This window comes from Psammomys obesus, unplaced genomic scaffold (genome assembly GCF_907164565.1).
Source record: "Psammomys obesus unplaced genomic scaffold, mPsaObe1.curated_primary_1811, whole genome shotgun sequence".
Lineage (NCBI taxonomy): Eukaryota > Metazoa > Chordata > Mammalia > Rodentia > Muridae > Psammomys > Psammomys obesus.
Window position 1 is genome coordinate 26444881 of NW_026595981.1, and position 13118 is coordinate 26457998.

At 52.5% G+C, this 13118-nt stretch overlaps 1 protein-coding gene and 1 long non-coding RNA gene across 4 annotated transcripts in view; one reads left to right on the top strand and one right to left on the bottom strand.

Moving 5' to 3' along the window:
• Positions 1-37: 37 nt before the first annotated feature.
• Gfap (glial fibrillary acidic protein) lies at positions 38-9116 on the bottom strand. 3 transcript variants are annotated; one of them, XM_055620410.1, is made up of 10 exons: positions 8595-9116; positions 7660-7720; positions 7423-7518; positions 6024-6185; positions 5209-5334; positions 4828-5048; positions 3693-3736; positions 3286-3405; positions 2050-2135; positions 38-1498 (listed from the first exon to the last, which is right to left on the bottom strand). In XM_055620410.1, exons 1-10 carry the CDS (start codon positions 9047-9049, stop codon positions 1457-1459), a joined length of 1413 nt encoding a protein of 470 aa, XP_055476385.1. In that variant the 5' UTR covers positions 9050-9116; the 3' UTR covers positions 38-1456. The 3 variants fall into 3 exon arrangements, with proteins under 3 accessions (XP_055476385.1, XP_055476383.1, XP_055476384.1); XM_055620408.1 differs by lacking the exon at positions 3286-3405 and having other exon boundaries at positions 8595-9113; XM_055620409.1 differs by lacking the exons at positions 38-1498; positions 2050-2135 and having other exon boundaries at positions 2768-3405.
• A 3626-nt stretch (positions 9117-12742) lies between these two features.
• Positions 12743-13118, top strand: part of LOC129686407 (uncharacterized) — a 3721-nt gene continuing 3345 nt past the window's right edge. Inside the window, exon 1 of the long non-coding RNA XR_008721608.1 lies at positions 12743-12883. This is a non-coding gene — a long non-coding RNA (uncharacterized LOC129686407). The remainder of the gene's footprint in view (positions 12884-13118) is intronic.

Consider the following 13118-nt stretch of genomic DNA (forward strand, 5'->3'; position numbering starts at 1 on the left):
TCACCCCACCTTCTGAACAAATCAGAGACACTCTGAGGAAGGCTACAGCATGTGTCTTTATTTCTCCCCAGGGAGTGAAGGTCAGAGCACTGCTCTGAAGGTTAGCAGAGGTGGCAAGGAGTGGGAGGAGAGGGTACAGTGTCTTGGGAAGAGGGAGGGGACCCACTTTCCCTTTTTTGACCTTAGAAGGGAGGAAAGGACAATGGAATGGACACTTTCAGCCCCATCTCTGGGCACAATTCCCCATCACCTGCCCACAATTCAGCCTCAGAGAGAGTGCTCTGTCATGAAGGCGTTGCCTCCAGGCTGCTTGAGTACGCCAGTTTACTTGGCTCGTGCCTCAGTTTCTCAAATTGTCAAATAGGGTGATGCCAAGAACTATAGGTTAGTGTTATGTATACGCATAAGAAAGGGCACAGGCCCTTGGCTTAGAGAACAGCAGCTAGTAATTGCGGGATGGAGAGTCTCAGGAGGATGGTTGTGGTTTCGTGAGGGTTGGGAGGCAGCGGTCATACGGAGTGACAGGATTGTGCAGCCAGGAATAGACCTTCACAAGTGAGACACAGGTGCACCCCGCCCACTGGACAGAAGTCCCTCTCTCCCCAGCGTCCTCAAGAGAATGTCACTTCCTTGCTTCCCAGGACTCAGAGCCAAGCGTAATTGCCTACAGCGTCCAACTCCAGTGTCTGAAGACTCTCGTTCCACTACCGGCACCCCTGCAGCCTGAGGACGGGAGCCTTTCTGGGCTTGACCTCTCTGCAGCCACACTTAGAGGCCAGGCAGCCCACCTCTACCCCTCTCAGTCCTACTTCCCTCTCCACTTACGCTAAAGACCACCCCCACCCCCGCCCCCGCCAAGTGCTGAGAACCGAGTGTCCACATGCTCATGGGCGGTCGACCTGCAGGGCTGCTCAGTGGTGCTGAGACACTCTGGAGGGCCCTTGAGGACTGCCTCAGTGGCCACTCCGAGAAGCAGGTCTGCCCTACCCTCTCCTAGATCGGTCAGGGTTATTCTGGATGTGTCCATCTCTGGCTAGAGCTCCTTTGCCTTGGGGACTCTCCCTTTCTCTCTGACTTTCTGTCTTCCTCCAGCAGCCCATGGAAACTCGAAAGTCCAGTTCCCGGAGACCTCCAGCTCTGGCAACAGTTTCCATAACAACAAGGGTGAAGGAAATGATTTGTTAAGTCTCCCTGCCCTGCCTGTCTTTCCTTCCAATTCTAACCCAGTTGCCGGCCCCTTTGGGGTGAGTATCCTGTTAGTTGGAGGTGCCGGGCATGTGCCATCTGTCAAGCTCAGTACTAATGGAGCCTAGGGCAGCAGACAGTCATAAAAACAAAAGGACGGGGAGTGCTAACGTGGTTGAGACTTGTGCAGGGAAAACAAGACTATCTGAGGAGGAGCTTTGGGCTCTCACACTGTGTGGCGAGGGGGGTCGGGGCGCCAGGTGGGCGCACCTCACATCACATCCTTGTGCTCCTGCTTGGACTCCTTAATGACCTGCCAGGGACAGGGAAGGTGCACAGCGTTCAGTTAGGGGCTCATGCAGATCCCAGGCCCACCGCTCTAAACTGCATCCTGAGGCAAGTCCCCAGCCGTCCTGGATCTGTCTTCCTTGATTGTCACTGTAATTACATCACGCTGTGGCCAAACTGGGCTGTGAGATACCACTTGTAAAGCGTTTAATGTCATGCCTGACACCATGGCATGAGTAGCTATTGCCGCCGCCACCCCAACATGTGGAGAAGGCCATGCTATATCTATTTCCCCTTCCAATTCCTCTCTGGAAAGTTCCTTTGAGTAAAAGTTGCACGGCTTCTCTTTCCCTGACTGTCCCAGTCAGAGCTGGACCATCAAATGGCCTTGGTACTCAGGTTGCCCTTGGCACACCGCCTGTGGAAGGGGCATTACATTCCAGGTTCATCCTTTCCTCCAGAGCTCCACTGGGAGCCCCTGGTAGCTAGTTAATAAGGAACTTCAGTGAGCTAGTCTCAGGCTTTCTCCAATCTAGTCTCAAGAACTCCTGTGGGTCAACCAGAACCCTTCCTCACCTCACCATCCCGCATCTCCACCGTCTTTACCACGATGTTCCTCTTGAGGTGGCCTTCTGACATGGACTTGGTGTCCAGGCTGGTTTCTGCGGGTGTGAGGAGAGGAGGTCTCCATGGGCTCTTGCGCTACTAGACATCCTGTCCTGTACCCAACTTTCCCCATCATGCTCTGGGGGTCATGAATACGGGGCTATCTAGCTAGGCAGGGAAAGCCTTGGCTCTTCCAAAGTGGCTGGAGACTCCCAAATGCCCCCAGCACTGGAAACATCCTGCTGCTGTCCTGCGGCCAACTCGGCCTTCTTTTCCGGAACCCGGCTTCCTTACAACCGAGGGCTGCACCAAGGAAGAAGCCTCAGTTTCCTCTCTTACAAAATGGGATCATTGTGCCTGCTTCCTTAGGACATGGTGAGGCAGCAACGAACTGATGTGTGATGACACGTGACACAGGTTAATGACTGATCCTTGTGGGACCCTTCCCCATCCCTGCTTCTCTCTGTCACTTATCTGAACTCTAGTGACCCTTGACTGTCTAGCATTTCGCACTATTACCTCTCCATGGTCAGCAATAATTAACTTTCTAATGCTGAATGACACCCTGAAATATGCACGGCCAATTTTCCTAAGTGGAAATTTTCCTTGAATCTGAGAATCATTAAAGGGCCACATACCACTAAGAAATAATTTGGCCCACCCCCTCCCCTTAGAGAGAAAAATATAACATGTCACACTCGCTAATATTTAAAATGACGAGCAGGGAACATAAAACTTTATTCACTGCAAGAACAGCAGTCCAGAGGGAACTCGTCCTCTGGGCTGAATCAGCACTGAGTGAAGCAGCAGAGGACGCATGAATCAAACAGAGCCAGCCCACAGGCACTGCAAGACCCAAGGGGACCGCCTAGTGACAGAAAGAGGTGAGGCAGAGGCTGGCACTTGCTCGGAGGCTTCAGAGCATCTCCTTTGAGCTTGCAGGGACATGCCACCTTTAACATAGGCTAGCCCTGTTAGTATAACCTAACGTTTAACATAGGCTAGCCCGTTCTGTTGGTATAATCTAATCGCACAGAGCCAGGACTGGGGCTGGGCACTGAAGCTTCTGGAAAAAAGGACATGGTCCCAGTCCTTTCAGAGGAGGCCTGGGAGGAAGGAGGCTGAGAGGACCAGGGAAACAGACTTGCCGAGGCTCTTTCCCTGTCAAGCCGGGGAGCGTGCATGACTGAAAGACGTTTATCTAACCAAGAGCTGGCGGGGCTCCATTTACAGTCTGGTGAGCCTGGATTGGCACAACTTGTATTGTGAGCCTTTTGAGGTGTCTTGTGACTTTGTGGGATTCCCCTTCTTTGGTGCTTTTGCCCCCTGTAGTGACAAGCAGTTAAAAAGAAATAACATAAAACACTCAGAAGGGCAAAGCTTGTTCGTGGCTTTCAGACCTAGCACCAGGTTTTGCAAGGGTTCAGCTAGAGGTGAAGACACAGGGCAGAGAGACAGGGACAGCTACGTGCCCTGGCTTGCTGTGCTCTGTCTAGGATCTCAGTGGAGGGTCATGAAGGTTCCCTTTGCCACAAGTCCCCAAGAGTAAGTTCACAGGCCTGGGAGGAGGTGGGAATTCAGTGCCCTTTCCCACAAGTCCCCATTATACTGACCTCGGATCTGCAGGTTGGAGAAAGTTTGTACAGGAATGGTGATGCTGAAAGAGAGAGGAAGGTAGGGATGATGATGTCACCCTAGGACATTCCCAGGCAAGCTTCTGGTCCAAGGCCAGCATGAATAGCTCAAGAGCTTTTGCCAGGCCAGTCTGACTCCATTCCCTAATCAATCAAGCAATCTCTTTCTCTTTCTTTCTTCTTTCTCTCCCCTCTCTTCTCTTCTCCCTTTCCTCTCTTCTCTCTCTCTTTTCTTCTCTCTCTCTCCTCTTCTCTTCTCCCTCTCCTCTCTTCTCTCTCTCTCTTCTTCTCTCTCTCTCCTCTTCTCTCTCTCCCTCCTTTCTCATCTCTCCCTCTCCCACCACCAACTCTTTCAGACAAGGTCTCTCTATGCTCTCCCGCCACCAACTCTTTCAGACAAGGTCTCTCTATGCTGTCTCTGCTGGCCTAGAATTCAATATAGAGATCAGCCTAGCCTCAAACTCACAGAGATCTGCCTGCCTCTTCCTCTCAAGTGCTTGGATTTAAAGCCCTGTGCCCTCAAAAATGGATGGATGGATAGATGATAGATAGATAGATAGATAGATAGATAGATAGATAGATAGATAGATAGTGGATAGATGGATAGAAATAAATGAATGAATGAATAAATAAATAAATAAATAAATAAATAAATAAATAAATAAATAAATAAGGGCAGACGATAGTGTTGGATCCCTGGAACTGGAGTGCTACTATGGGGCCCCCACCACCTAACTTTCAACCCAGCAGCCAACACTCTCCAGGAGCTGGAAACACCTTCAGGAAGGAGGGTGGAGGTTTTAGAGATGGGGTATTAAAAAAAATTGTCACAATAGCTCCAAGGAGGTGGAACAAACCCCTCAGGCCACAGGAAATTCCATCTTTATTGTCAAGGCTTGGGGGTGAGCCCCTTAGTTTGGGGAATAACTCAAGTTCTCAGCCCTGGGAAATAATACTGATTGACCCATCTATTTATTCTTCAGACATTTCTCGAATGCCTACTGTGGCAGGCTGAACACTGCAGGTGGGAGCGGATGCAAGGCTAGCTCCTGAGTACTGGGAGGAACAAGAGGGCTTCAGAGCGGCAGTGGGCCCCGAGCTCCCTAGCGCTCACCGGTTTTCCTCGCCCTCCAGCAATTTCCTGTAGGTGGCGATCTCGATGTCCAGAGCTAGCTTAACGTTGAGTAGATCCTGGTACTCCTGCAGGTGACGGGCCATCTCCTCCTTGAGGCTTTGGCCCTCTTCCTCCAGCCGAGCGAGGGCCTCCTGGTAACTTGCGGACTCCCGCGCGTGGCGCTCCTCCTGTTCGCGCATCTGCCTCTCCAGGGACTCGTTCTGCAGGATGAGGCCGACTGATCCGCTTGGCCTCGAGGCCCTGACCCCGCCCCCCTCCTCTCGGCTCCCTACCCCATCTCCAACTTTTCAGATCTTTTCCCCGGCTTCGCCCACTCTGCCCTGCCCCCACTTCCTCCCCTCTTGGGTGGCAGCTGCTCACCGTGCCACGCAGAGACTCCAGGTCACAGGTCAAGGCCTGTAGCTGGCGGCGGTAGTCATTAGCCTCATGCTTGGCCTGGCGGAGCAGCTCTGCGTTGCGGGAAGCAGCGTCTGTGAGGTCTGCAAACTAAGCCGAGAGGACCTGAAGTTGAGGGGAGGATGGGAGCCTTTCAAATGACACAGAGCACAGACCGGGGGATATATACGACCTCTGGAACGAAGGTCTCTCTCCCAGGAGCAGCAACTACAACCCAGGGACTTTCCAGGCCTTCATACTGCCCAGGCTGTCACACTGGACTTGGTTTACTGGGCCAGCAGCATCTCTGGTCCCTTGTTTGTGCTTTTCTGTCTCAGGCTTCCTCATAGAGCCTGTTTTCCACCAGAGTCTCCCTCGGGGGCTGCCTGTCTAACACAAGCCCCACCCCCCCCATCTTCCCTGTTGCCTATTGTCTGTATAAACTGACATCGTCTGACCAAATGTTCCTCTGTATCTTCAAAGTACCTGGCACGCAGTAGACGTTCAGTAACATAGGACATAGACTGGCAGAGTCATCACAAAGGCAGGCTCTCTAACGAGACGGGTTAGGACTGAGAAAAAAAATCTCTTAAATTGGTCATCGGGCAAGCTAGTTAACTTATTAACCTTGCTCATTAAAGGCAATAGCAATCACAATGAGAAGTTTGGAAAGCAGTAATGCGGTTGTGGTTCTGGACAGGTCATCTCTCCGGGCGAGACTGATCACTCAGGTTATTTTCCAAGCTTCCTTGATGGAGGAAGGAAGGGCTGCCTGGAGAGGCAGGCGGGCCCACACGTACCTTGGACCGATACCACTCCTCCGCCTCTTGCATGTTACTGGTGGCCACTGCTTCGTATTGAGTGCGAATCTCTCTCAGAGCTGCTGTGAGATCTGGCTTGGCCACATCCATCTCCACATGGACCTGCTGTTGGGCCAGCTGCTCCCGGAGTTCTCGAACTTCCTAAGGGGATAAAAGGAGGGGAATAGAGGCTCAGGTCTCAGGTCCAGGCTGCGTTTCTCTTGACCTCACACTTCTCTGAACATTGGCTCAGAGAAATGGGGCCGCCCTCACTGAAGGAAGTGCCTAGCCTACCCATTTATGGAAGTTTTGGTGTCTTAGAGAACCCAAGTTATGTTACTGTAGACATAGTTTTGCTTTGATGCCAGGTGTGGGCTATGGGGTTGCTTCATGTACACAACAGCAGACTATTTGCCTCATGCAGGCTCTGAAGGGGGCTCTTTGCCAGCAGCAGATAGCTTAATTCTGAGAGAAAATAAATGCCAGAACCCAGAGAGAGAGGAAGGGGGCTCTGAGAAAGAAGGCTGCTGCCCCACCTGCTGCTCCTGGTTGCTCTTGATGCAGTTTGATGAGAAGAAGTTGGAGCTATCCTGAAATGAAGATTGGACTTGCCCTAAGGAACCTGACAACCCTAACAAGCAGGAAGTAGCTAAAAAGAACTCCTTCCCCTCTCTCCACTAACCTTCTTTCTCTCCTACCTGGTGTTGGGGTGTTGGAAGGGGTTGGGATGGAGAAGGGAGGTAGAGGCATAAGAAACCAAAATAAAATAGATATAAAAAGTGTGCCCATGCTAACCTAATGGGCGTATGGCAGGCTTGGTGGCACACACCTTTAATCCCAGCATGTGGGAGGCTGGAACGGGCCTCTATGGTTTTGAGGCCAGCCTGGGCTAAATAGCATGCTCCGGGCCAGCCAAAGGCTACACAGTGAGACCTTGTCAAAAAGTAAACTCCCAATGGGCATGGAATGAGAGTTTGAGGTTATCTTGCTCCCAAGACTTGAAATTGGCCTTGAACACTTGGGGCCTCCTGCCTCTACCTCCCAAGTGTTGAGATGGGTACCACCATGTCCTCAGTGGGGTTTTCATGAATGTCTCACATCTTGATGGAGACAGGTGGGAGAGAGGATGAAACCGGAGGGGCTGTGTGTCTTTGGGGTGTGTCTTAACTTTACTTGGCTTCAGTGTCCTCCCTGTTGTGAAAGGCGGTGTGAGAAGGGCTCACAGAGCTGATGTGAAGAAGAAACCAGAGACCTGGCCCTGTGCTCTCCCTTAGTCTCTCTGTCTTTATGTTTTCTCTCTCATGTTTTTTTTCTTCCTGACGGTTGGTTTCTCTGTTTTCTGCTCTGAGTATCTCTCTGTCTCTCTGCCTCTCACTTGCAGTTTCTTGTTGAGCCTCACCTCGTCATGAACTTTCCTCAAGAACTGGATCTCTTCCTCCAGCGACTCAACCTTCCTCTCCAGATCCACACGGGCCATGGTGGCTTCATCTGCCTCCTGGAGTGGGGAGAGGGCCTCTTTGACCTCCAGATCTCGGTTTTGTCTACCCCCTCCTTGTGGGGATCTGGGAAGCTGCTGTGGAGGGCTAAGTTCAGGGGCTGCCCCACCCACCCATCCCTCCCTCTCCATCTCTCTGACCTGTCTGTAGGCAGCCAGGTTGCTCTCTGCCTCCAGCCTCAGGGTGTTTTCATCTTGGAGCCTGGGGTAGGGGGCACAGTGTGGGCTTTAGGCTTTCCTGGGGACCCTTGGACCCCTGTCCCAACCTCTCTGGAGGTGATTGTCATAAAACACTCTCACAGGACCCGTAGAGTGGCAGGAGAGGTAATCGACAGTGGGTTCCTAGACAGAGGCCTTGGCTGAGAGAGCGAGCAGATAAGGGCTTCTGCCTTAACTCATTACTGAGGCGCCTTATCAGGGTTGGCGCACCTGCTCTTGCTCACACAAGAGCATCCACTGCCGTGTGCTCCCTCTCACAAACACCAGCGCACCTCCTGTACCAGAGGGATACACAAATGCCCCCCCCCACACACACACATACAAAGCACCATGCCCCAGAGTGTGACTTGGGCACTGTCTTTTAGGACAGTTGTGTCATGACCACTAATCTACAGCTATGCCAACCAAAAATGACTTGAGCAGAATCAAAAGCTGGGGACAGGGTCATCTGGGTCCTGCACCCAGGCCTGTCAGCTCTTTCTTGTGTTTCGTGTTCCTCGGAGACCAGAGCCTCCTTGTGGACACAAACCCTTCTGGCCATTCACAGTGCCAAGTGACTGGAAAGGTGAAGCACCTGCTGGCTGGCGCCCTCTCTCTACCCACACAGCCTTGCCCAGAATTAAAGGTGTCCAGGGTGGCCAGCTCCCTGGGAGCTTTGGGAATCAGATCCCTGAAGTTTTGTCTCTTCCTGGCTATCCCCATCCTATTGGGGAGCAAAGATAGCTCTCTCCCTTTCCCAGGCTGAGAGGCTGAGCCCTTTGCTGGAGGAAGTAGCCTTCCTGATGAGCACCCCTCTCTGTTCAGTCTCACTGCTCACTAGCTGTTTTCCCTATCCCCCCCCACCCCCCGCTTCTCACTTCCGCCTCAGGGTGTCGAGGTCCTGTGCAAGATTGTCCCTCTCAACCTCCAGCCGGGCATTGCTGGCAGTGAGCTGGTCCAGCCGCAGCCTCAACTCCCGCAGCTCTGCCTGGTAGACATCAGCCAGCTTGGTGGGCTCCTTGGCTCGAAGCTGGTTCAGCTCAGCTGCCAGCGCCTTGTTTTGCTGTTCCAGGAAGCGGACCTTCTCGATGTAGCTAGCAAAGCGGTCATTGAGCTCCATCATCTCCGCACGCTCACTGGCCCGGGTCTCCTTGAAGCCAGCATTGAGCGCCCCGGCCAGGGAGAAGTCCACTCTGGTGGGGAGTGGAGGAGGCATCCGAGACAGTGAGAAGCGTGGGACGGTACCCAGGTGGCGGCTAGGACCCAGGCCCCTGACCATCGTCTCGGAGGAGGCATAGGAGCGTCTTGCAGAGGTGATGCGTCTCCGCTCCATTCTGCCCTGCCTCAGCTGGTTCCTGGGATGTCAGGGCTTTATGGAGGAGTGGGCTGGACTGGCTCTGCCCTGACTGCCTGAGAGCGCTCATTGAATAGCCTGAGGGGGTGGAGCTGGGCCCAAGCCCAGCTATGGGGAGAGCTCCTCTCATCCCACTGAGGTCATTGTACCCAGAGTCAAAGCTTCCCTGGGCACACCAGCCTGGCTTCACCAGTGATCAGGGAGACCTTCCCCTTTCTGGTAAGATGGATCACGAGGGAGGGATAGAATGGCTGAGGAAACAGCTTAGTCCATAAATTGCTTGCCTGTCAAGCATGAAGACACAAGTTCTAGCCACAGAATGAATACAAAGGGCCTGGTTTGACAGTGCAAACTTGTAATTCCAGGGCTGGGAGAATGAGAATCAGCAGGATCTCTGGGCCTCACTGACTAATTGGTGAGTTCCAGGCCCCAGGGAGCGAGGCTGTCTCAGAAAACCAAGGCAACAGTGCCTGAGGAGCAATGTACGTGCGCACACACGAACATCTGTGCAGAGAACACACGTGTGCGCGTGCGAGCACACAGAGAGAGAGAGGAGAGAGAGAGCACAAACTGGGCAGGGGTGAGCCGTTAGAGCCTGTAAACCAGGGCTGCCCTCACTCTAAACTTCTCAGTGGACCTGTGAGATGCTCGGAACTTGAAGAACCTACGGCCCCCCACCCAGGATCAGCCTACATTACAGTTTCCTGCTGACTCCCATTCCCAACAGACGTCCAGAGTCCTCTCCTTGGAGCCCCTCCACTGCTGTCTTTTCATCCCTGGCATTCTGGAGTAGAGGGCTGGGTGGGGCTCTTCCCTGTGACTCTCAGGGTCAACTCCAACCTCTAGCCGTGTATTTAGGGGTCATGACAGAAGGAATGCGTGCAGACCCTAATAGGGCAAGAGAGCAGGCCTCCTCTCTGTGCCCCTCTGTGGCCATTTCTCCCTGGTCCAGCTTCCCTCTGTCCCTCCCAGAGCCTGGCCCAGCTGACAGCTCCCCAAGTAGTTATAAATGAGTTGGCTGTGCATGTTGGAGTCATTTCTGTAACACCCTGTCTCCCTGGTCATCCCTTTCTCCCAGCAGATTTATCTCCTTCTGGTTCCCACACATCAGGCCTCAGGGGGACATGTAGGCCTGGGAAACCAAAATCCACCCTCATCTATGGCAGGGAGGATACTGTTGCCACTGAGACTTCAGGCCTATTATCCCCTCCACTCAGGTCGCTCCCAGGCGCCTTAGCCATCTGTGCCCTTGGGCTTCTGGAAAACAGACAGCTCTGCTCCCCCCTCAACCCCTGCCTTCTGCCCATGCTCGAGCTTCTGGTCTCTACTCCAGGGCACTTGCTGAATAGAGCCTTGTTCTCTGCTGCCAATGAGGGAGACATGCGGGAAGGGCAGCCCCCTGGGCTGCTTTTATCCCAAGATGCCAGGATGTCAGCCTCGGGTGCAGTACAAGCTCCCAGCTCAATGGACTTCTCGGAAAGCATCGAAGGGTGCCTGGAGTACAGCGGAAAGCAGGCTGTGTGCCCACCCCTGACCATTGTGTTTATGCCAAGGTGAGTCATCCAGTGGGCACAAGGTCCTGGGGGGGGGGGTGGCCAGCTCAGCACTGCCAGGTCTCCAGCTTACAGACAAAGGCCTGGAAGATTTTTTTTCCCCTCTCAGCACTCAAGCTAGTGAAGTCCTGACTTCCTGTCATAGCAACATCCCATAGTCCATACCAGGTATTCGGTATTCATTTGAGCATGTAATGGGTTGCTGCTAGGTGAGGTTCCTGGTTCCCCTAATGAGTCCCAGCACGGGGAAGGGAGGAGCCCTTGAGGCTTCAGCCCCTTCCCTGATCCTGAACAATGTCCTATTGAAGAAGGTTGTGGGAGAGGTTCCCAGTGACCTGTATTTTTATTTTTTAAGATTTACTTATTATTTATATAGTGTTCTGCCTGCATATGTGCTGGCACACCAGAAGAGGGCACCAGATCTCATTATAGATGGTTTGTGAGCCACCATGTGGTTGCTGGGAATTGAACTCAGGGTCTATGGAAGAGCAGCCAGTGTTCTTAACCTTTGAGCTATGTCTCCAGCCCTCCCAGTGAGCTTTAGATAGGATCTCATCATGTCCCCCTTGGACTCACTATATAGACCAAGCCAGTATGGAACTCACAGATTCCAACTGCCCCTTTGGGATTGAAGGCTTGTGGGACTGCTTCCTGCCCTCGGTGACTTTTGATACACCTACAAGCTGGGAAGCTAAAGAGCAGGACTAGAGACCAGCCTTTACCTCAGGAGACATCTCACAATGGCCTACTGTTCCAGGTATAAAAAAGTGGTTCTGGAGGGGAAAGACATGGCAAGGGCAGGAGAGGTTTGTCAGCAAAGCTGGAGGATTCCTCCTGCGTATGTGACTTTGTTTCAGTACTAGCTGAGGAGTTCCCCAGCTTCTGCCCTGGACCCCAGATGCAGGCCCAAGTCCCATTCTAACCCCTAACGCTTTTGGAGCGTTGCTATACTCTCTCAAGGGCTCTTAGTGCATGGAGACCCAAGAAAGACATTTTTTGGTTGCAGTTGATATACAAACTTTCACTATTAGTGTTTTACTGCACATTCACCGTAGAGAAATCAGAAAATACATATAAGCAATATAAATATTTAATTAGCCATAATTTTGCCACATGGAGGTAAGCAACGCCAGATTTTTCTGCACACATAAATACACTTTTATCAAAACAAGCCCATACCGCTCCAACTATTTTGTAATTTGCTTTTCTTTCAACAATATGTTGTGAACATCTTTCTAAATCAATAAACATTTACCTACATCATCATTTTAACAGCTGCATCATTTTCCACTCCGTGCGTCCGTATAACTCAGCCTATTGTTGGACAGCTCTCTAGCCAAGTTTCCAGCCCACCGCCCGCCACATTCGCGCATATCTGCCCCACAAAGGCACTTGGTAGGAAAACAGGCAGGCCCTCTGCCCTCCCATTTGCCCCTGGGATTTCCACCCTCCTAGCCTGGCTCCTACTTCATCCCGTGGGCTACTCCTTTTCAACTTTCCCAAACAGACGTCTCCAACATTAAAGGCCTCAGGCCAAACTCCAGGAGACTTTTAGACTCCACCGCAGAGGGCTGCCAACCATGGAGACAGATGCTTAGAAACCTCACCACAGAGCCCGCAGCCAAGCTGAGCCCTGCTTCAAGCCAAAGTGGGGAAACGATGGCCTCCTCGTGTCCTCTTCTCCGCATTAAAATCTGAAAGATGATCTTTTGCTTACAGGGCAAAGCTTCAACACCTACCAGGACAATCCCACTTCTGGCCTCAACTCACATCCACAGCCCTTGGCGTTCCCCACAGATGCCGGCCTCTGATTCAAGTGGCATGCAAGCTGAGTGTCCCTTCTGGCACTGCTTGCACACCTACCCCTGACCAGCACAGCGTGGTGGTGATGAGATCAAGACTGGCTGACCCCATCCCATGGAGCTGCCTGGAGGAAGGGAATTGAGGCTCAGGACCACTAGATGGCAGTGTTCTGCTACCCAGGTCTGGCCACCGAAACTTCGTGGAAGGAAACAGGGTTTCCTAGGGGTGGGTAGCTTTTCTAAAGTCCACCTTTGTTCCCCCTAGCTGGTCTTTCTGTTCTGATTTGTTTTCCCCTCTGGACTTGCCTCAGCTGTGACAGCGGCTCTTGAAGAGAAAGCAACACTTTGGCTCCTCAGGGGCCAGAGCTACGACTTCTTGGATGACACCATCTCTGACTCTCCATTTCCAGATCTGTGAAATGAGGACCCATCTTCCAAAAATGCTGTGAGGATTGTTGGTGAGAGACAGCCAGGGCAGGCGCCGTTGACACACCATAGTGTCCGTCTCATAATGACTCCTGAGCGCTCGACTTACCCGCATGCCAGCGTTTCTATGATGGGTTGGCCAGGGGGGGCAGGAACTTGAGTAATGGTCGCCAAGTCCTATCACCTCTGTTGGGAACATGTGAGAACCTTCCGGGGTGTGTGTGTGTGTGTGTGTGTGTGTGTGTGTGTGTGTGTGTGTGTGTGTGT

Coding starts and splice junctions, on each gene's coding strand:
- Gfap (XM_055620410.1), bottom strand. CDS start 9,049: ATGGAGCGGAGACGCATCACCTCTGCAAGACGCTCCTATGCCTCCTCC. Junction 5,335..6,023: donor AGGAGTGGTATCGGTCCAAG/GTACGTGTGGGC, acceptor CTCTCGGCTTAG/TTTGCAGACCTCACAGACGC. Junction 5,049..5,208: donor TGGAGTCTCTGCGTGGCACG/GTGAGCAGCTGC, acceptor CTCATCCTGCAG/AACGAGTCCCTGGAGAGGCA.